This window comes from Dipodomys merriami, unplaced genomic scaffold (genome assembly GCF_024711535.1).
Source record: "Dipodomys merriami isolate MVZ:Mamm:240054 unplaced genomic scaffold, mDipMer1.0.p SCAF_4, whole genome shotgun sequence".
NCBI lineage: Eukaryota > Metazoa > Chordata > Mammalia > Rodentia > Heteromyidae > Dipodomys > Dipodomys merriami.
The window spans coordinates 9,040,210-9,066,968 of record NW_027205603.1 but is presented as its reverse complement, the minus strand read 5'-3'; the positions used below and the strand labels follow the sequence as shown (position 1 = coordinate 9,066,968).

The 26,759-nt window shown below is 40.1% G+C and overlaps 1 protein-coding gene and 1 pseudogene across 1 annotated transcript in view; both read right to left on the bottom strand.

Moving 5' to 3' along the window:
• Positions 1-24,186, bottom strand: part of Plxdc2 (plexin domain containing 2) — a 391,989-nt gene extending 367,803 nt beyond the window's left edge. The window contains exons 1-2 of the mRNA XM_069990475.1: positions 24,112-24,186; positions 22,909-23,774 (exon numbers count right to left, since the gene is read on the bottom strand). Coding sequence (XP_069846576.1) covers positions 22,909-23,020 — 112 coding nt within the window. The 5' untranslated portion in view covers positions 23,021-23,774; positions 24,112-24,186. The remainder of the gene's footprint in view (positions 1-22,908; positions 23,775-24,111) is intronic.
• LOC138805516 (polyadenylate-binding protein 1 pseudogene) lies at positions 579-2,465 on the bottom strand (annotated as a pseudogene).
• Positions 24,187-26,759: the final 2,573 nt, after the last annotated feature.

The window sequence follows — 26,759 nt, the reverse complement described above, 5'->3', positions numbered from 1 at the left end:
TTAGTTTTCAGTCTAGGGTTTCTTTGGAGAATTCTGAGTGAGCCACAATTTACTTTCTTCTTAGCTATTGGAAAATGCATTAGGATTCATGTCTTTCCAGAAGCGCAGTATACAAGACATTTTATTTAAAATGCATGCTTTGATGGCTCTTATAAAGAATTTAACAGATGGCAATTCAAATGCACATTATTTGCTTTAGAATCTCAGTACGGGGTGTGTAAGTGGTGGTCATGTAGAAACAGATTAGAGGGGTCTTTCATGATTAAACACCCATGAGTTTATTAATCTTTTTAGTAAATTTGCTTTGTATTTTGCTTTTTAATTATAATAACCCATAAGAAGAGTAGAGGTTCTTAACTCTCAGAACGTATCGTCTATAAACAACTCAGCTGACTTCTGATGCATTTTTTTCACTGTTTAAGGAATTTTATTAAAGCAAGAATTTTATCATCCAAATTACATTTTCTCGCACAGTTATCAATTTGTTACTTAGAACTGACATCCTGAGCTATTTCACAGTAAAGAATAACAAAATTAAAGAAAGAAATGCTTTAAATTTTTGTACTTTGCTGAAAATTCTTTTTCCCAGGGTCTATAAAACATTAATTTGTTTTTATATTTTACTATTTTTATAGTTTTTTTGTTGTTTTTTAAATCAAGTAATCTAGGACTAGCACTGCTTGCTAGACCTGGCATTTGATAGGTACATAAGGTTCAAAGTTTCCTTTCCTTTTTTTTATTTATTTTATATTTTGCAATTTTTTTCATAATATTTAAGTTTTTCGATGTTTAGATATTTTTCATGTTTAGATATTTTCATGGTCCCTGATCAATTTTTAAACAGTTGGAACACCAGTAGCACTGTTAACTGCTTTCTGGGCAGCCTCTTTAGCTTGGTGGGCTTGTAGTACAGCTACAGCTTCATCAACCTTAGAACACAGAGACTCTGGAGACTCAAGCATATGAAGTAGTTCTTAATTATCTATCTCCAATAACATGCCCGTGATTTTACCAGCAAGAGTACGGTGCATGGCTTGGATAAGAAGAAACAGCCTTTCACCCAACATTTGCTCTTGCTCTTGAGGGGGGGCAGATGCCAACATGGAAACAGTCAAAGGTTCCCGACCTTGTACATGAACAGCAGGCTGTTGCATGGTAACTTGTGGCTGTGCATTAAGATGTTGCTGAGGATTGCGGACTCCTGCAGCTTATTTATATTGGGGAACGGTGCGGACAGCAGGAGTGGCTGCTGCATCAGCATCTGCAGGAGGTGGACCCATTGTTTGTGTTGATGTGTTAGCAACACGCTGTGTGGACATGACTCGTGGAACCTGTGAAGAAGCTGGTCTGATAGTACTAAATGGTGGTCTAGGAGCGGCTGGGCCATACCACCGGGCATGTTTTGGAATGGATGAGGTCTGGCACCCTGAGCAGTCCAGCGAGGTCATAGTTGAGCAATTTGGGTAGAAGGATAGTATGCAGCACGGTTCTGAGTCTGTGGGATAGCTGCCATGAAGTAACCTGAAGGAGGTGCTGGCTGGTAGGGGTTGATTACGGGGTTGGGCATAACTCATACACTTGCCATTCTCTGCATCTACTGGTTAGTGAGGTGAGGTTGGCGCTCTTCTTTGTGCTGAGCTAAAGCTACATATAGTGGCTTTGTGGCCACAATTCATTTCTGTAACTGCTTTAGTAGCTTCTTCTGGGGAGGAGAAACATACAAACCCAAACCCTTTGCTTCGACCACCTTCCATCATAACCTTTACACTAGAGATTGTACCAAATGGAGAAAACTCTTTCCGGAGACGCTCATCATCAATACTATCATCAAGATTTTCTACATAAAGATTAACACCCTGGTATTTGGCGATCCTATCTTTCTTCCTGATGCATATTTTAAAGGAGGGGGAAACTTTTAATAAAGGAACTATTAGATTATTAAGGAACTAAAGATTATTGTGAAGAAAATATATACTTGATGTTTTTCTGATTCAAATTGTGTGTGTGTGTGTTGTGTGTGTGTGGGGGGGGGGGGGGTATCCAAAACCCTATTAGCCAGGCAGGTGCCATTTTTTTCCCAGGTGAGATAGGGATGTTTCTAATGTATGCAATACCACCAAAGTGACAAGTAGAACAATTATGTTAATGAGGTCAGGTAGTGAAATCAACATTAAACAGCATAATGCTCCTAACCATTGCTCTATTAGAGGCTGTAAAATATACTGATGAAAGCTGCTAGAATGGGTTAGCAATCACAGACTATACTACCTTAGGCTTATCAAATTACCTGAAAGACATTTAGGGAGCAAGGAAATACAACTGAGAGAACTATATTAGTACTGCATAAGATTGATATACCCAGGCTCTATCCAATGCCCACAAGACATGCAAAGCAAATTTCCCTTTAGGTGGAAATATTGAAAATCTCTACTGCAATTTACTTACCCTGCACTGTCTCCTACCATACTTCTCTTTATTTTCTTTTTTACTTCATGACAACTTACCACATTCCCTGGACTGGGACATCACATCTTATATTAAGAGTTCATTTTGTAGAATTAGGCTTGCATTTTTGAAATTGGCAATCTCATCTCTGTGTTGTGTGTTTTTGTGTGAGAGAAACAGAGGGAATACCTGTCTATATGTGCACACTAATTTATAATATATATATATATCGATAAAATTACCACATACCTTTGGATTCTTTTTGATCATTTTTTTAGTTCCCTATTGCCATAAATGTTCCTTTTATAATAAAGAAGCTATTTTTCATTTACAAACTATACACAACTATACACAAAGGTGGACTCCAAACTATTTGTTATAAATTCTACAGACTCCTGTTTCAACAAGTGCTTGCACAACTGACAGTCATAGGGAATCAAAATCTTTATTAAAAAAACATGAGATATTAATAGGGATTTCCTTTTCACATGACAAATCTTAATGTTCAAATTTTAAAATATCTTTTTTGTGTTGCCTAAGAGTGTAGCAATGAAGTAAAATTATAGTTTGAATCTTGAATGCCCTCTCCACCAGACACTTGAAAGAATTAGTTCCAGGTGGCACTACTGAGAGATGATGGAATCTTTAAGATATGAGGCCTAGGGGAGGTGTTTAGGTGGTTGGTGGTGTCTTCAAGCTGGATTGTGAGACTAGCTCTATTTCCTGCTCACTTTCTTTTGCTTCCTGGCCATGCACAAAGTAGTTTTGTTCTACCATGATTCCTACTGTGATGGGTGGCCATCTCAGGCCTATAAAACAACACCAACTGAACACAGACCAAACTATGACCCAAAATAAACCTTCCTGTTTATAAGATAATCATCTCAGGTATGTGTGGTAGTGACATAAAACTGATTAACACTCTCATTTTCAGTCTTCAGTCATCAGAATCAAGAAAAATCAAGAATCAGAAATCAAGGAGATAATTAATGCTCACTTCCTATAATTATTTTTCTCCTCCTCCCCTAAAAAAATGTCTCTTTAACCATGACCAGATCCAATGACTCACTTTTGGCACGAGCATTAGGTCTCTATTTTACTCTTTAGGGTGGTTGCCATGACTACAATTGAGGTACCAATCAAGAAGTAAGAGACTGGACTCATAAAATCAAATGCCATTTGTGATTATGTTCTGGCATGGCTATTTTGAAAATAACACTAAAGAGAACTGACTTTTGAAGGATTTCAATAAATGGCCTCCATAGAGGCAGCCCTACTACTTCGATCACCTTTGATCCAGTATGACATCCTGGGCAGAAACGTTTACTGCCAGGGTCTTGCGCTATGATTGACATACCAAAGAGAAAGAGCCCTAGTAGGTCCCAGCCAACATCTGGTCTTCTCTTGGCACAGGCTTAATACTACACTTTGCCTGCTGCTTGCAATAAATTTTTTCCTACTCTGCACGGCTTGGTTTTAACATTTCACCTGACAAGAAGTCACCATAATTACCTTCTTAAAGTTGTAACAAAAAGACAAAAATTCCTACATATTTATTTCCATTTGTCTGCACACTCGTAAAATCTTTGTGCTCAGCACACCTGTTGAGAAATTGGGAAGTAGTATAAGCACCTAGAAAGTCAGGACATAGCAGAGAAGTTGAGTCTTAGGTTACCTGAAAAATAAAGAATATGCACTTATTTTTATTCATTTCAAAGGTCCAACTAAGTATCTATAAATCTAAGAAAGACATAAGTCTAAGAAGCCTAAGGCAAGCTTTGAAATATTGATTCACATGGCCCCCAGTATGGCCTAAGTAAGTACATAACATTGGGAAAGAAGTTAGATTTAGAAAGAGTTGAAAGTTGATGACACATGCACCATGTAATCAGAAATGCTGAAGTGTCATTTTTCTTATAAATTGTAATGAGTAAAGGACACTGACCAGTGCCTATTCTCAATCACTGAGGGAAATAGTTTCTTCATAAAGATTCTAGACAGGTTCCTAGAATTAAGTTGGCAGCAGTAATCATGTTGTTCTTAGTGTAATTGCTTTCTGACATCTGTTTCACTGTCATAATCAGTTCTTTGATAATAGCAATGACATGAATAGTACATATCTAATCAGTCATGTTCAATGCTTCACCAAAATTTATATATCCATTACATATGCTCCCCCATCAAATTCAATGGGTATATTGCAATAATAATAGTCTATGCATTTACCCTCCTTTTATAATAATTTATTTTCAGTAATTTCAGGGCACCATGTAAATTAGAAGATCCTTTATATGGTAACTCTTCCAAGGAAATAGGAATTAAATGCATATGATTGCTCAATGCACAATATGATGTATATGGTGCATTAACAATCTACTTCTATTACATTTTCAGTATCAAGATTTTTCCATTCAAAGTATTCTCTTTTGAGACAGTGAACTTGCTTAGTTCTCAAGCTACATTTAACTTAATAATATGATGGAAAGAATGTTCTGGCTCTGATCTTGTGACTACATATCTAGTAATGAGATTGCCACAAATTTTTTAGGTTGAATGTTGTAAAATGAGGAGTTTAGGCCACATATCCCTGGGATCCTCCAACTCTAAAAATTTTATATTTTATTGGTGCTGCACATTTGCCTATACTTTAAAATTTTGAGTTTTCAGTTGATGGAATTGTCCTCCCATTTCTTCAGCCAGATGAATGAAGCCTTTCATTTAATTTAAATCCCCAGATTCCTCTCTTGCCAAAATTTTAACATTTCACAATTACATATAGCTTTTAACTATCAGTACAAAAATATTGCCATCTCCTGATGTGTATAAGATAGACCTTGGAAAGGGGAAAAAACACAAAAAATCCTTCATATGATCAAGATATATAGAAAGATTAAAGATACAGACAGACAGACACACATAGAGATAGATAGATAGATGATAGATAGATAGATAGATAGATAGATAGATAGATAGATAGATAGATAGATAGATAGATAGATAGATAGATGGATGGATAGATAGATGGATAGATAGATGGATAGATAGATGGATAGATAGATGGATAGATAGATGGATAGATAGATGGATAGATAGATAGATAGATAGATAGATAGATAGATAGATAGATAGATAGATAGATAGATAGATAGATAGATAGATAGATGATTGAAACAAAATTAGATTTAGAAAAGAAAAGATTCAAATTTGATGAAAGGTGGTATATCTTATCAGAAATGTTTAACATGTTCTTTTCTTATAAACATTTTAAGTTTCAGTAATACTCCATAGAAATGGAGCTCAAACTTACTTATTGTTTTCAACTATTCCTTCATTATTGTTTTAAGTTACCTATATACAGAAATTCTACAGACTCACCTATGCAAAATCTATTATAGTTTATAATTTTTTAAAAAATATACGTGGTTATTTTAAATAAATGAAAGCAGATGAATACTGGTTCAACTTTTATTGTTGTAAAATGTTAATACAGGTTAAACCTTAACTTGTGAGAAGAAAGTAAATGAATATATGTCCAAAGTCTACGTGCTGAAGAACACATTGTTCCCTGGAAATTTGTGTTGAATGTATCTATAAAATTTACTTAGCAAACACTAAGGCGCTGCCATTGGTAAGCCTCGTTGGTCCCCACAAATGGATAGAGACTTTTTTTGTTTCTAAGCTAAAAGTGACAATTTTTAAGTTCTGCTATGAGAAACTATAACTTAAATTTATGACATCAAAGGTCATCAAGATTCACTAATGAGCTCCCCAATCCAGCATCACTTTTATAGTCAATCAGCAGATTGTTGGAATCAGAAATTATATCACACTTATTTGTATTCAGTTCTGAATGTTAAAAGGGCCATGGAAATCAATGTAGCATCACTTAAAATAGAATTGTTGCAACAAACTATCATGATGAATGATAAATATCACACTCAGTTTCCAAACTATAATTTCCAACATCTATGACAGCAAAATATGCAAAGAAGAGCTAAATATGTAATAGTTAAAAGACCTCCTGATTGTTTGGCTCCTCATCCTAGATAAAGTCACTGGAAAGAAACAATTATATTTACAAAGTTCTGTAGTATGGATTATGAAGGTTCCTTGAGGCCTATGAGTTGAAAATTTAGTTCCCAGTCATTTGCAGGTGGTTGAATCTTTAAGAAGTGGAACTTAACAAGAAGTGAGAGCCGGGGACTGGTGGCTCACAACTGTAATCCTGGCTACTCAGGAGGCTGAGATCTGAGGATTGCGGTTCAAAGCCAACCCGGGCAGGAAAGTCTGTGAGACTCTTATCTCCAATAAACCACTTGAAAGCAAGAAGTGGCGCTGTGGCTCAAGTGGTAGAGTGCTAGCCTTGAGCTAAAGAGCTGAGAGACAGCGTTCAGGCCCAGAGTTCAAGCCCCACAACCAACCAAAAAAAGAAAAAAGAAAAAAAGTAAGTTAGATTATTGCAAGGCTCTACCAGAGTCACTTCTTGTTTCTCTTTCACTTCCTGCTACCCTGAGATGAACATTGCTCCATCACAACTTCCCCACAGTGATTTACTGACTTGCCACATGCCCAAAAGCCATGAACCAACAGACACTGGTTTGAAACCTCTAGAAACTGTAAGTTAAAAATAACCTTTCTTTTTAAGTTTGCTATCTGCAGTATTTATTATAGTAATAAATAACTGATTAAAGCTTAAAGTAAAATGTACACAGAAAAAAAAAATGTGTTGCTAGGTTCACACCTGTAATCTTAGCTATTCAGGAGGCTAAGATCTAAGGATTGTGGTGTGAAGGCAGCCTGGCCAGGAAAGCTCCTGAGATTCATCTCCAGTTAACCACCAAAGAGCTGGAAGTAGCACTGTGTGTCAAGTGGTAAGCACTAACCTTGCACAAATAAGTTCAGGGAGAGTGCCTAGGCCCTGAGTTCAAGCCCCAGAAATTGCACAAATAAATAATTAAACTTGTCTTACTAAGTGATTTTTATTGAAGTGACCCAAAGATGATTGGCATTTTTCATAAGTCATAATTTCATGTGATGTCAAAATAAAGTTCTGTATTGGGAAAGGCTCCTTTGGAACAAAAAAATGCTTATACTCTTGAATAGAAGGGGTTATATGTAATAAAGGGTACTAATTTATTTACATATTTATTATGTATGTAAATGTTTACTATTTATTATGCATTAATAATTAAAATAAAGGTAAAATGTAATAGATACAGAAAAGGCAAAGGATAATAAAACAATTTATTATTTATTAATAAAATAAAAATAAAGATAATAGGTAATGTATACAATGTATATATGTATTTAAATGTCACTTTGTACCCCATAAATACATACAATTTTAAAGTCATAATTATATTAAAAAGTAAAACGGCAGTGAAAGAAGATAAAAACAATAGTGCAAGCTATTGTTATTATACTAATACTATAATATAATATTATACAAATACTATATTATTCCAATACTAATATATATAAATACACTAGATAAAATTCATCTAAGCATATGAAGAAGGAAGCAAATTAACTGTCTGATGATCTAAAACATATATTTCTGCAAATTATGGCAATGGTTAGATTCAAAATTTCACCACCATGTTATTGGCTATGACATAGCACCAACGATCAGATTTGAATATTGATAGAATAGAAACACTACCTACTCTCACTGTCTTAAGAAATCTTGGACAAGTTAATTCCTTCCCAGAGTTCTGCTTACTAACAGATAATAGGCCAGAGGATCATTAAGTAAGAATTAATTAAGAAATTAAGAATTTCTAATCCAGCCGGGCACCAATGGCTCACACCTGTAATCCTAGCTACTCAGGAGGCTGAGACATGAGAATTGTAATTCAAAGCCAGCCCAGACAGGAACGTCCATGAGACTCTTATCTCCAATTAACCACCAGAAAACCAGAACTGGCACTGTGGTTCAAGTGGTAGAGCGCTCAACTTGAGCTAATGAGGTCAGACACAACACCCACGCCCAGAGTTCAAGCCCCACGACTGACAAAAAAAAAAAATCCTAGTATAAACATCAGAAATCTAAAACTGTTCCAAAAATCTGAAAAAATTTGAGTGCTGACATGATAACCCAAGTGGAGATTACACAATTATTCAAAATACAACATAGGACCACACAGACTATATTCTAATACACATGAGCTTTGTGGTAAGTCTTTGGTTTCACACCATAAAGATGCAAATCTTCCAAAATCCCAATATAGTCACAATCCCAAACACTCTGCTCCAAAAGATCTAGATAAGAACTACTCAAAGTAAGAGTCTTAAATTAATTGAGCTCACATTTTCAAAATTGCTTCAACACCCACATAAAGCAAAAGCAACTATGTCTCCTTTTTACTGGGACTTAAAAACACCTAATTGCAATTTTCAGTTATTCTAGATATGGAAACACTACCGAGTTGAAGATAACAAGTAATATAGAAAATACCAAAAACGTGTTTCATTCCTATAATTTCTCATGTAAGTAAAGCATTAAATAATCGATTTTACAAATACAAACCAGTATTCAGAATCTGGAAGTTTCAGAAAGAAAATGTATTAATTAATTGAAGCATAACTAACTTGTTCTTTGCTTTACCAAAATGCAAGAGAGAGAAGGAAAATAAATGGTCTTAGGCTAGTGACTTCTTGCAATATTTAGACAGGTTAAATATTATTTAAGCAGAATCTAAAATGAATAAGAACTAAGCTAAGCAAAACGAGAGGTCTGTGTTTCTGATTTATGTAGAAGCATGTGGCAAAGCAATTTGAATAGACAAACAATGATAAATGACCCAACAAGTTTAGTTACAAGCTGAAGGATGATGCTAGACCAATGTACATTTGTATTCTACTTTAGCATTTCTACATGTCTTATAAAAACAAATTCATTAATACTGCACGGTGTGGTTATTGCAAAGCATTACAAAGTTGAAATGACCCAGATAATTTATGAAAACACAAACTAACCATCACACAGTATATTCATAAATACGGTGAAATTATTAGAACCTGGTCTAAGCTATGTCAGCCTTCATCTTTTGCCTTCTTCCCACTCCTTTGTTCTTGTTCATCACAACTCACAACACCCAACACAGAGAACACACAACACACACACACATACACACACACACACATACACACACAGAGGACAAAATAATCAGGACACAGTAATATCTAATGTCCCGATTACTAATAAAAACAATTTTTAATCTATTCTTAAAGAGAGCTTAGTAATAAGAAGAGTTTATGGCTTTAACTTTTATTTTTAATCTCAAACTTGCATTTAGTATCTTCCCCCCTCCCTTCCCTCCCTCGTTCTTTCCCTCCCCCTCCCCCTCCTCTTCCCCCTCCCCCTCCCATTTTCGCCACAATAATCTGCCCTTTCAACTTTTGGTCAAAACTCCAGTTTACCTAGTTGGACATATTGGGAGAAAATAAAATAATTCTATTTTGTAAGAGTCTACTGTTTCTTCATGAGAAAAGAATTTCAAAGTTTTATGAAAAAATATTTTCTTTATCCTTTAAATATAAAGGTTTACAATTTTTCACTTCACAACTATTTACTCAACACCCATCTGTACCAGCTACTGTTTTATTCACTATAAAACTCCACCTTCACAAGAGATAATCAAATAATTACAGAATAAGGAAGGGGGAAGTAAGATGGAGAAAAAAATTACAAAGAAGAAAAACAACCTTTCCTCCCAGATTAGTATTTGAATTGCTTTGCTGGTGTTCCTATTGGTAAATGAACAATGGAGTTGGTATTGCATTTCATTCAAGGTGTAACACTGGTTTTAAAAGAAAAGAAATAAATGCCTATGACTGAACAAATTATCGGAAATACTTATTTTCTCAAATGCAGGTTATCATTTCAACCATTTTATAGTCTAGATTTAAAATTAACAGAACCTGTTAAGCTTTTCTTACAGTCAATTCTACAGATCAAATCCTCTTTCCAACAAAATTTTGTATTTGTGAGAGTTCATGGGTTTAACAACTTCAGGTTACATAAAATGTATCACTCTTAATTCTTTTGTTAGATGTCACAATGATTTTTTTCATAGATGATAAAACAAAACCTACTTTGGTAGGTTGTACTATGTGAGAACTATGATCCTGTTCTTAGGAACATTCTTCCATACATTGTTTTCTGTATTTGGAGGCAAGTTCATTCCCAGCCTGCCTATCAACTGCCTGCTTCCCATGCCCAGAAAGAAACTCAACTTTCCATTTTATTTTTATTTTATTGTGTGTGTGTGTGTGTGTGTGTGTGTGTGTGTGTGTGTGTGTGTGTGTGTATCTGTCTGTCTATCTGTCAATCTGTCTGTCAATCTGTCGGTCATGAGGCCTGAACTCTGGGCCTGGGCACTGTCCCTCAGCTCTTCAGCTCCAGGCTAGCACTCTACCGCTTGAGCCACAGAGCCTCTTCCAGCTTTTTCTGCTTATATGGTGCTGAGGAATCGAACCTAGGGCCTCATTCATCCAAGGCAAGCACTCTACCACTGAGCCACCTTCCCAGCCCCAAGTTTCCATTTTAGAAAACTCTTCTCAGTCTATATACCCTTCTAGCTTGTCTGCCATTTCTTTTTTGTTTTTAATGGTATCTTGAATTCAGAGCCTTGTGCTCTCAGCTTTCTCACTCATAGCTGGTGCTGTAACATGTGAGCTATGCCTCCAAGCCCTGCTTTTTGCTGGTTAATTAGAGATAGTATCTCACAGACTTTTCTGTCCAGGCTGGCTTTGAACCTCAACCTTCCAGGTCTCAGTTTCTTGAGAACCTAGAATCACAGGTATGTCCCTATGATTCTGGGCTTTCAAGATTCAGCTTCATCAAGTTGCAATGCATTCATAAACGGCTTTGTTGAATGGCAATTCCTTTGTACAACTACTTAAAAGATAATTTTTAAAAATCTTAAAAAAATAAAAAAGATCTGGATTTGTTTCTCTTTTGGCAGGTCTCATCTTCCATTCCTGGATGAAATCTCAGGATCGCTGTTAATGCTCTCTCACACATCTATGGCTTACCTTTTCAGATAAATTTACTAAGTTGCAGGTAGCACGTAGGATTTCTTTCTTCCCTAAGAAGTTCACTTGTCATCCAAGGGAGTTGTGCAACTCCCACAGTGGTGTCTGTATCTCTAGAAGCAAGTTCATTAACAAGGTCAAAGTATCCTTTTCTTGCTCCAGAGTGGATGACACAGCAGAATTTCGTTTTAGGTCCTCAACTCAGGCCAAGAAAATGAGACTGTTTCTGAGAGCCCCTTCTCATTTTACACATGAATTTGGTTTTTTTTTTAAATATAATACTCATAATTCCTTGAGTGTTCTTTAAATGCATGTTTTATTGGAATAATGTTCTTCAAATCCAAGTTCTGCCCTGGGCTGTTCCTGGGGGGAGGAGTGAGGATAGGGAATAAGAGAAGCATTTGGCATTCCAGGACTCAGGCATGCAAGTCAGAGCCTGCGTGTGGCTCCCAAGGTCTCTGCTTCAGGGCATTCGTTGTGAATGGGCCCCACACAGCTCTGACTGCACTATAGACTTCTTAAACCCCCAACACACCATTGCACATGATTGTGACTAATCCAAGATGACAGGTCCTAGACCTGGCAATATGAAATGTGGAGATATCAGTAATTAATAGATCATCATTATTAATGACAGCATCCTCAGTACCTCAGTATTCACCACTCTGGGGGAAGTGCTGGGTTATAGGCTTCCTCAAAGTGCCATTTCCAACTTCTACAGATTTTTTTTTTTTTACAAAAACCTGACGTAATTTTCAGTACTGGAAAGTCCCACATAGTTATTATTTTATAAAAAGGTAGAGCACTTCCAACACATCTTTTTTGCAACTAGGTTACAACTGAATGCTGTGGACCAAGAGACTTTCCCATCACGCATATCTCTGACAGACACTTGTCCCTCCCACAGGTCCTGTTCCTGCTATTCTGATTTGTCCCTTACATGAACTCAAGGAAACGTGATTCATTTGCTTTGGGGTCTATGCAGAGACAGAACATCATGGAGGAAGCATGAGGCAGAGGAAGCTCCTTATTGTATGGTGACCAGAAAGCAAAAAAGAGAGAGAGAAGGAGCTAGGGTCCCCAAATACCCTTCAAGGTCACAACTCTGCTCAATTGGTTTCTCAACCCCTAAAAGATTTTATCAATTTCAAATGATGCCACCAGTGTCTGACCAAGCCTTCCATACATAAGTTTTTAGGGGATAATTATGATTCAAACCACCACAGTATGCAATGCCCAAGGAAGGACTAATTGACTTGAGGTGCAAGACAAATAGATCTAATGCATAGCCATCTTTGGCACATATGCTGATATTCCTGAGAAAGTATGGCACTATAGCAAGAGAAGCAGGAGACAACCTAGATAGCAGGAGGAAGTTTCTACTTAAAGGAAGGTTGCTAATATTATGAGAGGAGAAGAGTTATGGTGCAAAAACAATCCAATGTTCAGACCTTACAATCAGTGTAGAAGATGGGATGATGTGTAGAATACTCCAAGCTGAACAAAGACAAGGTTGAGAGAAGTATGCTCTGAAAATAACAAAAGCAAATAATTGAGGACTTGAAGTCTGCTGACCAAAGCTCACCTGAACTTACTATCTTCCTCAAAGTGGATCCCAATGAAGCTCAGTACTGATATCTTTTAGACTTTTGTTGAAAGAAAATAAATGTTTGAAAACCTTCCCATTAATCGGTATCTTAAGGGTCTAAGATATCTAGAAAGGTGATTATACCAATTTCATATTATAATTTTTATGTAATTCACTGTTTATCCACAAACTTTTAAAAATTATCAAATTCTCCATACAGAAGAGAAGAACTGATTTTAATGTTTTATCAGATAATCCAAGTTACTGCATTAGTAATCATTATAAAAGATTAAAATCTTATCCTATTGTGGTTTTTAAATGTTATTCAAATTTACAAAGCTTAGCTATTTAACATTACTTTTTATAAAACTGATGATTATTTCTTCTGCTCTTTATGGCTTCTAAATGTAACTGGATACTTCCTAAATCTCATCCTTTATAAACAGATTCTTAGTCGGGCACAAGTAGCTCATGCCTATAATCCTAGCTACTCAGGAAGCTGAGATCTGAGGATCACAGTTCCTACCCAGGCAGGAAAGGCCAGAGACTCTTATCTCCAATAAACCACTCAGAAAAGTGGAAGTGGTGCTGTGGCTCAAGTGGTAGAGCACTAGCCTTGAGCTGAAGAACTGAGCGCCCAGGCTAAGAGTTCAAGCCCCAAGACTGAAGAAAAATAAAAAAAAATAAAAAAAATAAAAAACAGGCTCTCGATTCCTCAGAAATACATGAGACAGTTTCCCTTACTTTGTATCAGTCACTCAACCTCTAGCTTGTTTATACAATTCTTTTTTGTCACTGACTATTAATTTATTTATTTAGGGGAAAGAGACTAGGGTTTGAACTCAGACCCTTGCACTTTTTACCTCCAGGCCTGTTTTGTGTTGATTATGCTGGAGATTGTGTCTAGCAAATTTCTCTGCCATGGCTGACCTCGAAACATGATCTTTAAGATCTCAGGCCTCCTGAGTAGCTTATCCCAAGCTACTCATATAGGTATGGTATGGGCTGTCAACATCCAGATTGTCATTTAAGAATGTTTAGTTTGGGAAAAGTATCCAAAGGGATACATAGAAAGCATGAACAAAAATCTGACCTAGTGAGAAATCTGGACACAGTCTCAGATTCTATCATTCAACAAAATTTCAGTCAGACATTTTTTTTTTGGGGGGGGGGTCTGGGCGTGGGGCCTGAACTCTGGGCCTGGGCACTGTCCTCAACTCTTCAGCTTGGCTAGCGCACTACCACTTGAGCCATAGCCCATTTCCAGCTTTTTTTTCCTGCTTATGTGGTGCTGAGGAATCGAACCCAGGGCCTCACGCATGCAAGGCAAGCACTCTACCACTGAGCCACCTTCCCAGCCCCTCAACAAAATTTCAAAGATGGCTTCCTGTACCTAGAAGCAGTGACAAAGTGTGGGCCATTCTCAGATGGTCACGAACCTCTCACAGTACAAACAGCCTTTTGCAATCAATGTACACAATCTGTGCTGTGAGCTAAAATGTTAAAAATGCACTATACAACTTGTGGATGGGGACAGGAGAGAAAAACTAAGAGAGAATGATGGAAGAGTGATACTGTTCAAAAAGAAAGGTATGCTTTACCTAACCTAGGTAACTGTAACCCCTCTGTACATCAAAAGAAACTAAAATAAATAAATAAATATATAAAGATATAAAGATCCTTAAAAAAAAATCTTTTGGAATGAAGATTGAGTTTTAGAAGGACAAATTTGGAAGCAAGGGTTTTAAAAGTAACCCAGGTTCTATTGAAGTAAACCAGGGGAAAATGGAATGGTGGCTGAGTTTTAAGGGAAGTAAAGACAGAGACAAGCCATCAAAAGTCACATACCAGTGCTTATCTCGCTAATAACTCAGCTCCTTATTGGCTGTGTCTCCTCAGCAAATGTTTTTGGTTGTTTTTTTTTTTCCCCCTCAAAAAACAATTTGGCAAAATTGAGGTTGCTCAAATCTTGATTTCCTGTATAGGGTTGTTTTGCAATGTCCAGACAATGAGATTATCATCTGCAGAATGACTTTGAATCATGCTTGTTTTCAAAAATATCTGAAATGAGCAACAGATGTTAAAAAGATAATGAAGGCTAAACAACAAAGAATTAAAACCGGCTGCCCAGCTTGTCCAAATTACTTCTGATTAAAAAACGCTCAGATCACTGTGCATGCATCTTAGAGAAACAGCCAGTCATAAACTGTGCTGATATGAAGAAGTTCAAACTTTCTATTGCATCTAAATAAAATGATAAATTCTATTATCTTCAGAATGGTAGCGATTTTTCAAGTCTACTCTTTTTCAATGTACATCTCCCCTTGAGTTGAAATTAATTTGTTAATGGGTAAGCATGAAGGAGAAATCTAAAGTTAGGGGATTTTTACTATTTTCAGCAGAGCTGTTTGTTAAAATAAAGCAAACTTTCAGTTGGAAGTTTAGAAACCAGACATAAGTTTCTTCAAGGAACACATAAATATCATCATGCCCATGTGTTCTTTTCTAGGCGTTCACCCCTCCCTCCCTTGGGGTGGTTCCTGAGAAGTTAGAAATGAACATTCCTTCTCTAAGTTGAGCTGTTAATTTTAATTAACTTATGATCCCCTATGCAGTTCCTATCAACCACAATTATGGTGTCTGGTGCATTGGACAGTGCAATTAGGAAATAACACTAACGCTCGATCTGGGGATGTCATTTCAACAGCAAAAGGTCACTGCTAAATAGTCACTATTAATAACTTTTATGAAGTGCTATGGTACTTGCTCTGGCTACTATCTATTTAGGAAAAGAAATTACATCATTTCTCAGTTATTTAGAGATTGAACTTTTGACAACAGATTTCATCCATTCCCCCCCGCACCCCCCCAAAAAAAAAGATTTCAGCCAAAAGTTCACAGGAAGTTTTAGCAAAACCTGAAACACATAATGTAAAATGGATATGAAAAAGCAAAGACTCTACAAGGAGACAGGAAGCATATGAAACCCAAGAACAAGGAGGATGGGTTTGTCTCATCAGATACAAAGAGTTTTTGTAAAGCTACAGTAATTAAGACCACGTGATATCAGTACAGGGGTAATTTTGGTTTTCCTTTTTCTATCTTTGAAGTGTATTTCTTAACAGGGTTAACCCCAGGGATTCTTTTTTATAGCCGAACATTTACAAGCCTAAAAGATCCATGAATGCTAGTTCTACATGTAAGCTAAGAAACTGCCCAAACAGGAAGAGATGTATACAAAGACACCCCGACCACCCTGCTCATAACAACATTAATTATCCATCCAAGGAAGATTGCACAAATCAACTGAGTGGGAGAATTAGGATCAGCAAAAGTAAACAGAATCATCCAAATCAAAACAAATCGGAGAAAAGTACACAATGGCCCCATTTTGACAAAAATCAAGGGCCACTCTTCTGCTGTTACAAGAAGCAGAAATGAGGAAAGCTTATTTTAGTTTATTGGGTAAAAGAAGCTACCAGTGCTTAAATCTCCTTGAATCACCATTAGCAGAAAGGATTCAAATCAGTTTCAAGTCTGATTCTGTGTTCAGATAGGCAGTCTTTAACAGTCTATGCTAATTGTATACAAGACTTTTCATTCTGCTTACATATACCAATCTGTATCCACAGTCCGTATCACAGCACCTTTTTAATTAAGGAAAGGAAGACAAAAATACACAAAAGAACAAACATGAAATGTGTTCACTGCATGCCTCTAAACAGGAAGTGGGATATTTAGGCATGCATCTATTCTCTGCAATCCTCCTGTGGTAATTTACACAGGTAGTGCATAACATCATCAATAGTATAAGGATCATCTTAATAATCACATCCTTACTAAGACTCATTCTCTGTTAACTACTGAGTTGAGAAGAATCTTGGGGGGGGGGGGGGAAGCATGAGAACCTCAGAAAAGAAAGGCCTCTCCAAATGGAGTGCTCTACAGAAAATCAAACCATAGGAAGAATGTACAGAAAACACAACCTAAGGACTGTAATTCACCAGATTAAGAGAAAGCCAAAAAACAACTTATTCATATATATCTGTAAGTATGACAGTGATTAGATTTTATTTACCTTTTCTTTCCTCATTTCTGAAATAAATACAAGGTAAAATCTTCATTGTTAAAAGCTAGCATCTTAGTCCGTTTGGTGTTGATGTAATAGAATACCTGAGTCTAGCTGATTTATAGAGGAAAGAAGTTTATACATCTTGTAGTTCTGGAGACTGAGAATCTAAGTGCATGTTGACGACCTCTTGCTGGCTTTTGGTGCGGATCTTATACTGTGTTATAACAAAAAGGAAAAAGAGAAGACCAAGAGGAAGAAAAAATAAACTATGAGTGGCGGCCTGGCTTTCTAACATCATGCTCTTAAAATAATTAGCTCAGCCCTTGGTCCTTGGAGGAACTCAGTCCTCTTACTGACTTGATCACTCTTTTTCTTTTCTTTTCTTTTCTTTTTTTGGGGGAGAAAGGTGGGGGTGGGGGTCAGTCATGGGATTTGAATTTAGGGCCTGGGGACTGTCACTGTGCTCTTTTGCTCAACTCTAGTACTCTACCACTTTTAGCCATAGCTCCACTTTCAGTTTTCTGGTGATTAAATTAAGATAAAAGTCTCACAGATGGGCCGGGCGCTGGTGGCTCACGCCTGTAATCCTAGCTACTCAGGAGGCTGAGATCTGAGGATCGCGGTTCAAAGCCAGCCCGGGCAGGAGAGACCGTGAGACTCCTATCTCCAATAAACCTCCAGAAAACCGGAAGTGGCGCTGTAGCTCAAGTGGTAGAGCGCTCGCCTTGAGCTGAAGAGCTGAGGGACAGCACTCAGGCCCAGAGTTCAAGCCCCACGACCGACAAAAAAAAAAAAAAAAGTCTCACAGATGTTCCTGCCCAGGCTGATTCTGAATCACGATCCTCAGATCTCAGGATTACAGGCATGAGCCACCAGAGCCTGGGTGACCGGATCATTCTTTAAGACTCTACCATTTCTCAATTATTGTTACAGCAGGGACCAAATTTCAGTATGAGTTTGGAAGGAACAAATTGCATGTAAACCACAGCACATAGGAACAGTAAGACAAAAAGCATAGGTAAACTAGTGCAAAAATGGAGGCCAGAAGATATGTCAACTTGTAGAAGGCTTTCAAAAATCCACCTCTTAAAAGGTAACAAGCCATAAGTTTGATCTCTAGACACACACACACACACACACACACACAAATGAAGTCATATGTCTAGAAGGTATTAACAAAACAAATCGGTTCAAAGAAGAAACATTAAGTATTACAGCAAATCTGAATCTCCACATTACTTCTTCTAGCTCTTCTGAGAGTAATGTGTGGCACACATCCTCTTCCACAGCCTTACAATAGTCACCGAAACAAATTCCGAAAGACTAAGCTGTAAAAGCTTAAGTTATTAAAATGTAAGCTGATAGCATGTTTCAGGATGGTTCAGATCCAAAGGAATTTCACAAAGAAACAAAATTATTCAGTAGCTTATACATCTGCTGAAAATAAATGGCATTCCCCTCATTGTGTATATATTCCAGCTATCATATATATATATATATAATCCATATAGGTTATAGATTATAGATATAGATTATAGATTATATATACAATAGATGTTGATGAGGAAGGTGGATATATATGTATTATATGTATGTTTGCCTGTCCATCTATCCATCTGCATCATCATCATCTATCCATAGCGTATTTTAAGATATTAAAGATTTTAAGATATTAAGATAATTTAGTTAAAAGTGAATATGTAGTAAAAAAAAAAAAAAAACAAGCAGTATAGGAGAACGGTGGAGAGTGAGGTTTTTTTGGTGTTTTTGTTGTTGTTGTTGTTGCTTTATTTTTAAGTTTTGCCTATTGATAGAAGTATATAGCCAGAGATTTAGGACAGTTTGGTAAATATCTTGATTCAGTGCTCTGCTTTTGAACTATTAGTCTATGAAACTAGTTTTTTACATTCACTTCCATCTTACTGATTGAAAAACTTCTAGAGTGAGAATTATTAAGAAGTCTCCCAAGACAGATTCAAGTCAATAACCTAGTTTGAACTACACTTCTATGGCATTCCCTTCGATTTGACAAGTTTTTGCCAGTCTTGCAGCTGATGCAGATATAAATGATCACAGACCCTGATTTCAAGAATTCAAGATCCATTCTAAAAGACAAAGGGAGAAATGCAGAAATGCAGAAACTCTAGTCAAGCAATTCCTTTAAGTGCCTTTAAGAAGGCACCATGATGACAGGACCACTTCTAGGGAAGTATCACTTGAAATAAAGTCCTTTCAAAAGGGTAAAATGTAGATAGATGGATGGATGGATGGATGGATGGATGGATGGATGGATGGATGGATGGATGGTTGGATGGATGGATGGGCAGAGATGGACTTGGAGAAGGAAGGTCAGGGGTGGAAAGAAGAGGAACACTCTCAGAGTAGTCAGGAGAGTTCTGAAGTGACTCATACTCAGGAAACCCTTAGCGAGAGATCTCCAGAACACAGAGGAGAAGTTGTGGAGAGCATGTAGCCATAGTTTTGACATCCTGGAAACAGAAACTTTCCTATGGTGGGGAAATGGCTGAAAACTTTAGGTCTCATGACGTTAGATAAAACACTTGTTGATCATCTCATTCCTTTTCTCAAATATGTTTGTGCAGTAAGAGACATCATTTAGAAAGAAAAACAAACTTAGGAAAAATTATGTTAACACACATTTCCTGCACCTCAGTATGGAAATATTTTATTTGTTCAGGGAACAAATCTGTTTGAAGAAAGCTACTGTCTCCATTACTAAGTCATATTCAAACCCATTCTCCCTGAAGAGGAATAGGCCCTGATAATATATATTTACTCCAGAGATCCAAACTAAATAAACGGGGAAGAGTGTCCTGACTATAATCATTCTAAACCTGCATGATTGAACATTCTTAGCTCTGGTATAGATATTCTAGAGCATATTTAAGTCTCAGACCAAACTGAAGAACTCAGGCTCAAACTTGCAACTATTCTCTAAAGGAAAAATATCTCACATTTCCTATTTAAATATTATTGTATAGAATCACAGACATTGATAGATAAAAATAATCAATCTGTCATTTGTGCAGTAACTTGACCCAAATCTTTTTCTTTGCAGAAAACATTCAGGAATTCAACTTCTATTACAATATATTTGTCCAACCTCTATAAAGACAAATTTTACACTAATGACAATGTCATAACAAACCCTACAAGTTAATAATGCTAACTCCAACAAAAGCAGAAAACAATGAAAATGTCCAACAAGAGTAATAACAGCTAAAAATCAACATAAATGTTATAAATGATATGCTAAGTATAAACTGCTGTCTCTAGAACACATAGTATAGAAGAAATTATCAGTCTCTCTGCCCTCTGGTGGCAATAAAAGCAGTTGCAGGAAATTACTAAAGTAACGCCTAACAAAACGTTCTTGTTATGAAATCAGATGTGTTTTCTTTGCCAAACGTCTGTAGCAAAAATCTTGGTAGCTACATGCCAAATTTCAAGGGTACTGCACGTTTTACTTCATACTGAACTTTTTAAAAAGGCATTTTACAATGGAAACCATAACTGTGCTTGTTTTACCCTGTTATACCCTGTTATTCAGTAGGCTAACTACTTAATTGCTTCCCACAGTAAGATGTCCATCCAGGAAGCTACTTTAGTTCATAATAAAGTCTATCAAAATGCTAAGATACTTAAAACTACTCAATTTTACTCAACTCTGAGACAATATTTCCACTAGATATATTGAATTCATTCAAAAGCATGTTGGCAATTTTCTCCAAAGCAAAAACTTTCACTATATGTCCATTCTTGGAATGAAATGAAAATAGAAAATTTAGTATGTATGTCTATGTGCGTGTGCATGTGCCTTGTGGATTCTATTCTAAATAGCATTATTAATGAAAATGTTCGGAAAAAATAAATATTTGCTGAACATTTTTATTTTTGTACTGTAAATTCATCATTTACTCCTAGTGCCAAAAAAGTTTTTAAATCAATTAACTTTAGGTTGCATTTGGCACACACACACACACACACACACACACACAAACACACATAACCTATTGTGAAATTGTTCTTTCAGTTATTAATTCAATGAACATGCCTATTACACCTTTTAAATAAAGGCAATATTTCCCAAAGTAATTTTTTCAACCGGTGAAATGTACCAGAGAAATAAACAAGTGATATTATTTCCATTAATGCAAGACAACTGCCATTGACAAGGAAGAATCAACGTCCAGAAAGTCTGTTTTATTCTCAGCTTTCTAACTGCTGTCATCATCCCTCCCTTCCTCTTCAACACACACACACACACCCACCCACACACACACACACACACACACACACACACACACACACACACACACACACACACACACACACACACACACACTCCTCTAATCATAAACAGAGCAATGAGGAAGTAAATGTGCTCGCTTTAAAATTCTACTCCAGAGGCAGACCCAGTGGTCTCGACCTGGTAAAATTTCATTCTCGGATTTCCTTGGAGACTCACCTTTACCTGGAATCCCCCAGGTAAAGCTGTCTTAGACTCCTGGGGGCTGATAATTGGTGATACATGCAGTATTGTCCGAACACTCATTCAACTGTCCCCTGTTCTTCCAAATCACACACACACACACACACACACACACACACCCCTGACTGAACACACACACACACACACACACACACACACACACACACACACACACACACACACACACACACACACACACACACACACCCCTGACTGAATACTCTAACCGAGAAGTTTTCCTGTCGTTTTCCTTTTCTCTACAGGTGATGCGCGCTCGCTCTGGAAGTCTAAAGAAGTTTACAAATGCCTGTCCCTGTCTGTCTCTGCCTCTGTTTCCCCCTTCACTTTTCCCTGCAGGGCGGACCTGAGAAGCAGGCGGGGAGCGTGCAGTGGGCGGGGTCCTCGGAGGGCAGCGGGCACCCACCAGGACCAGAGGCTCAACCCGGCCCAGCGCACACCTGGGAGAGGAGCGGCCACCAGGGCGGGCGGAAGGCGAACCCGGGGTGGTGGGGGGGGAGGGTGGCGGGGACATCCCAGAGGAGGAGGGGGGCAGGGGGGTACAACGTCAGGGCAACTCTGAGGATCCTGGGCACGTTCGGACCTGTTTGCAGAGCCGATGGGTGGACAATGGGACCGGGAACGGGTGTCCAGAGCGCGCCGCCAGCGCCTTCCCCAGCCCCGGCCCATCGCGGGGGGGGGGGGGGGGCCGCCGCTCCCACCCGCCGCACATCGCCAAACCCCAGGCAGGCAGAGGGGCTGGTGGGGTTCACCCAGGGCGGGGGGGGGAGGGGAAACGACGGGCAACTACAAGGAAATGTCTCCCGTTGTGGGGAGAGCCCTGCATTGCCCGGCTCCACACACACACACGCGCGCACACACACACGCACATACACACACGCACACACCAACCTAGACACGCACCGGCTTAAAGGAAACCCGGGGCAGGCACCGCGCGGGGTGGCCAGCTACCCAGTAGCATCCTCTGGGCATTTCTAGGGGGGGAGGGTGACAGTGCCACCCCCTGGCGCCCAGGTGAAGGAAGCTCCCCCCACCACCACCACCACCAAAGCTTGGGGAAAGCCCACCAGGCTCTCCCCCTTGTCAAGTTTATCCAAAGAACAATTGCAGTAACTTTCCCCAGGGCCGGAGGGGTGAGGCGCAAGGCGCCGGAGGGGGGGGGGTTGTAGGACATGGGGGTGCCAACGCGATCCACACAAATCCATCCCCGAGCGCCAAGTGCGCGGTACTCACCCCCGATCCGCTCTCCCGACGCCCCTCCGGCCAGCTGCAAGCGGTCGCCGAAGAAGTGACAAAGTAACACAACTCCCGCGGCGGCCAGCTCGGCCCTCAGGAACCGCGCCATGCTGCTGCCGCGACCTCCCTCCCGGGCCCCTCCAAGTCCTTTCCCGGCGTCCTGAGTGAGCTCCCGGGAGCGGGAAGGCGAGGGGGGAATCCCGGGGAGGATGGGGGCGACTTGGCTGAGCTCCGGGGACAGGCGTCGCTCGTTGGGATCTGAAGGCTTTGGTTTAAAAAAAAAAAAATACAGATTTCCCTGGGACTTCACCCGAGGGAGGCGCGCCGAGCTGCCGGGGAAGGCGAGGCAGAGTGCGGCCGACTGCTCCCCGGACCTCCGCGGCTCTTCGTCTTCTTCTCCGCTCGCCCCCCAGCTCACCCCCCGCCCCCGGCCAAACAACAACCTTGGCGGAGAGGAAAAGGCCCCTGGCAGCCCCGGGATCACAAACTCTGCGTTCCGCACGGGCAGACCTCCCTCTCCGCCCCCCGGGTGTCCGCAGACGGTGACTCCGAGTGCCCGAGATCCGAGCCACTGGTTCCAAAACAGATCTGACTCCACCAGCCGACGGCCGGTGCCTCGTCCGAATCCCAGCAGCCAGAGCCCGCCCGGGGAACTTTCCCCGTCGTGGGATGGCCCCGGCCCGAGGTTCGGGTTTGGCGAGGGAAAAAAAAAAAAGGGGAGGGTGGGAGCTGGCGAAACCCCTCCGACAAGTTTTTCTTCTTTGCTTCGCCCCACGCCGGGCGCGCGTCCGGGGCGTCCTGGCTGCGCACCGGGGCGGGGGCGAGGAGAGCCGAGCCCGAGGAAGGTTTGGGGTGGCCGCAGGCTGAGGTCCGAAGGCAGGAAAGAGAACACGATCCAAAGAAACAACACAACAAGAGGGAGGGCTGGTCAGGCTGAAGCGGTGCTTCCTCCCAAGCACACACACCCCCGTTCCCAGCCGAACCCCAAGTTTGGTGGCGGTGGAGGCGCCGCCGCGGCCGCCCCGCTCCCCCGCGCTCCCCGGAGCTCCACACTTCGGGAGGGAAGGCGCCTCGCGATTCGCCAGCGCCGCCGCGACACCCTCTCCCCCCTCCGTCCCCCCCGCCCTCCCCCTCGCTCGCTCGCTCGCTCCTCCAGGCTTCTCCCACCTTCCTTTCCCCAGAGCCGCCACCAGCACCGACCTGTCCAAAGGCTTGCGCGCTCTTCCTCGCGGCTGAGCCGAGAAGCCGCAGACTGAGCCAAGCCGGAGAGCCCAGCCGGGCTGGGGGAAGGAGGAAGGGGGTGCGGGGGGGGAGTGCGAGGGCAAGCCGGGCTTCGTGCGCCCCGGGAACGCCTGGACACCCCGTCCACACACACACACACACACACACTCACACTCGGCGAGCCACGATCGCCAGGAGGAGGAGAACCCCGGGCGGCACCTCCGCGCCTCCAGGACGCCATCTGCGCGCCAGAGCCGCGCTCCCGCCGCACCCGCGCCCACCTAGCTCCCCGCCCCTCCCGCGTGCCGGTCGGCAGGGCCGAGGCCGGCGGGGCCCAGCGCCCGGGAATGGAAGGGGGGGGGAAACAGCACGCCAGCGGGGGGCTTTCCGGGCGCCAACGGGTTAATTACAGATCTCTCTTTCGGTCTCTTCCGGGAGAGTTCTATCTGGATGTGACTGGGGTGTGAAGAAAGCAAACCCAAGCTGCCGAAGACCCCCCAGACCCGCGCCCGGGTTGCTGGCCGGCGGCCGGGGCAGCGAGGTCCCCCCCCCCCTCCCCGCCACCAACCCTCCCTTCCCAGGGCTCGGTGGAGTGAAAGTCAGAGTTTAAAGGAACAGGAGGCCCAGGGAATGTCCTCCGCGGGGACTTGAACAGGCTTCGGCTAGCTTGTTTGTGTTTTGATTTTGGGGGGAGTGATTGTTTGGGAGTGGTTATTATTTGTGGGGTTTTTTTTTTCCTCCAGCTCGTGGGTCTGCTTTAGTGTTAACCCATTCGAGACCTCTCTTCCGTGGAGATCTTCTTTTGTAAATAGTTAACCTTATTGGAAAGGAGGAAATACAAAGGAAAGGAGCAAAGCATGAATGGTTAAAAAGAAAAAAAAATGCATGCTCCCCACGCCAGCCAGCAGCCAGGCTGGGCTGGAATTTCAATTTCCCAACAATGAGCAATTTACTCCATCTGTAAACCTCAGCTCCTCGCTCATCCAGGGGAAAAGCGACACTGAGATCCTTACAAAGTCATAGCAAGAGCTCAGATGAGTTAATATCGTATGCTTAATTTTTCTTTTTCTTTCTTTCTTCTTTTTTTTCTTTTTGTATTTCCTAACAAGAAGGACATGCCTTTGTATTTCTTGGAGAGAAAAGAGACCTAAATTGAATAATTCATCTGCTCCTGTTCTAGGTTCAAAAGTTCCTTTAGACTATTCTTATCCCATTCCAGGCTCTCAAGTATGTGCATGCACCAGATAATAAATCGCCTTTGCCAATATGCTACCCAAAGAAAGCCTCTGTCATAGGACACAAGCTAATAAGTTAGCTTTTCCCTCATATGATGCTCACTTTGCTCTTTATTTTAAAGCAATATTTATTTGTAAACACTTCAGGTATGTCAAAACTACACATTGTATTACCTAAAGACCCTTGATCAATCTTGAGGTCAACCAGTAGTATTTGAGTTTATGTCATGTTATATATGAATTGGAATAACCTAGAATACTTACCTGTTTATCACAAAGTTTGGACAAAGAGTCTTCTAATCAAAACGTGGCTCACACCCACCAGTGAGGCCACTACTCCCAGAATGCTGGTAGAAAGTTCCCTCAAACCACTTTCTGTAATGTACAACATTATTGAGAATATAGCAGTAACCATCTCAGGACAGGACCTCTTCCTTAACCTGGGGTAGTTCCTTCCTTTACAGCAGGGAAAGTCCTCTGCTGTCTCTGGGAAGTGACAAATCACTACCTCATCTGCTAACATTTTCTTCCTTTTCCTCCTTCATTATCATATATGCAAATTAGCAGTGTTCACTTTCTATATTGTTATCAGTGAAGCTTTGCCCTCCTGATCTTGGCTAGATAGATATATATGCATATGTGATATATAAATGTCTCCCTATCTTCTATCTCTATCTATTTGACCTATATATTTCCATCTATCTCTACCTCTATATTTATATCTCTATATTTTTAGAAATATAAATTCATATATATGGAAATATAAACATAAAGATAGATATGGAAGTATATGACCCCGAACTGAAAGGAAACCAAATGGTAACTCAGAGATAGCCTGAGTAGACTTGTACATTTTAGTCTATCTCACTTACCTATTTGAATTGCATGGTTTTGTTCCTGTCTTAATTATACTATGAAGAGCTGCACACACAGATAGCCATGAAGTATGGGAAGGAATTCAAGTGAGCAGAATTCAGCCTTGTGCAATGGTCGGTCAAGTACTCAAAACTAAGTAAGAACTGAGTTGCTAGGCTTTGCCTTAAATATGGACTGATAAATTATTGGTGAATATGTAGTTGGCCTTTACATTCTAGCAAATATCAAATAAAAGATTATATAGGACATTATGTTCAAAATGAAATGGAAAGAGTTGATTACTCATCTAATTCTGGCTAATTGAAAGTGGTGTTCTTTGTGGCCTAAATTGTTGGGTCAGCCATAAGCATTTCACCACAGTGGAAGTATCAGTTTCACTTTCATAGTGACAAATTTGAGACGTCTTTGTGGAAAACATTTCATCATCTTCTTTCTGACATGGGAGATATATATTCTAATAAGTAGAGTTTGTTGCTTCTTAAATACAGGAAAGGAATAGGTGGTTTGTTTTTGTTC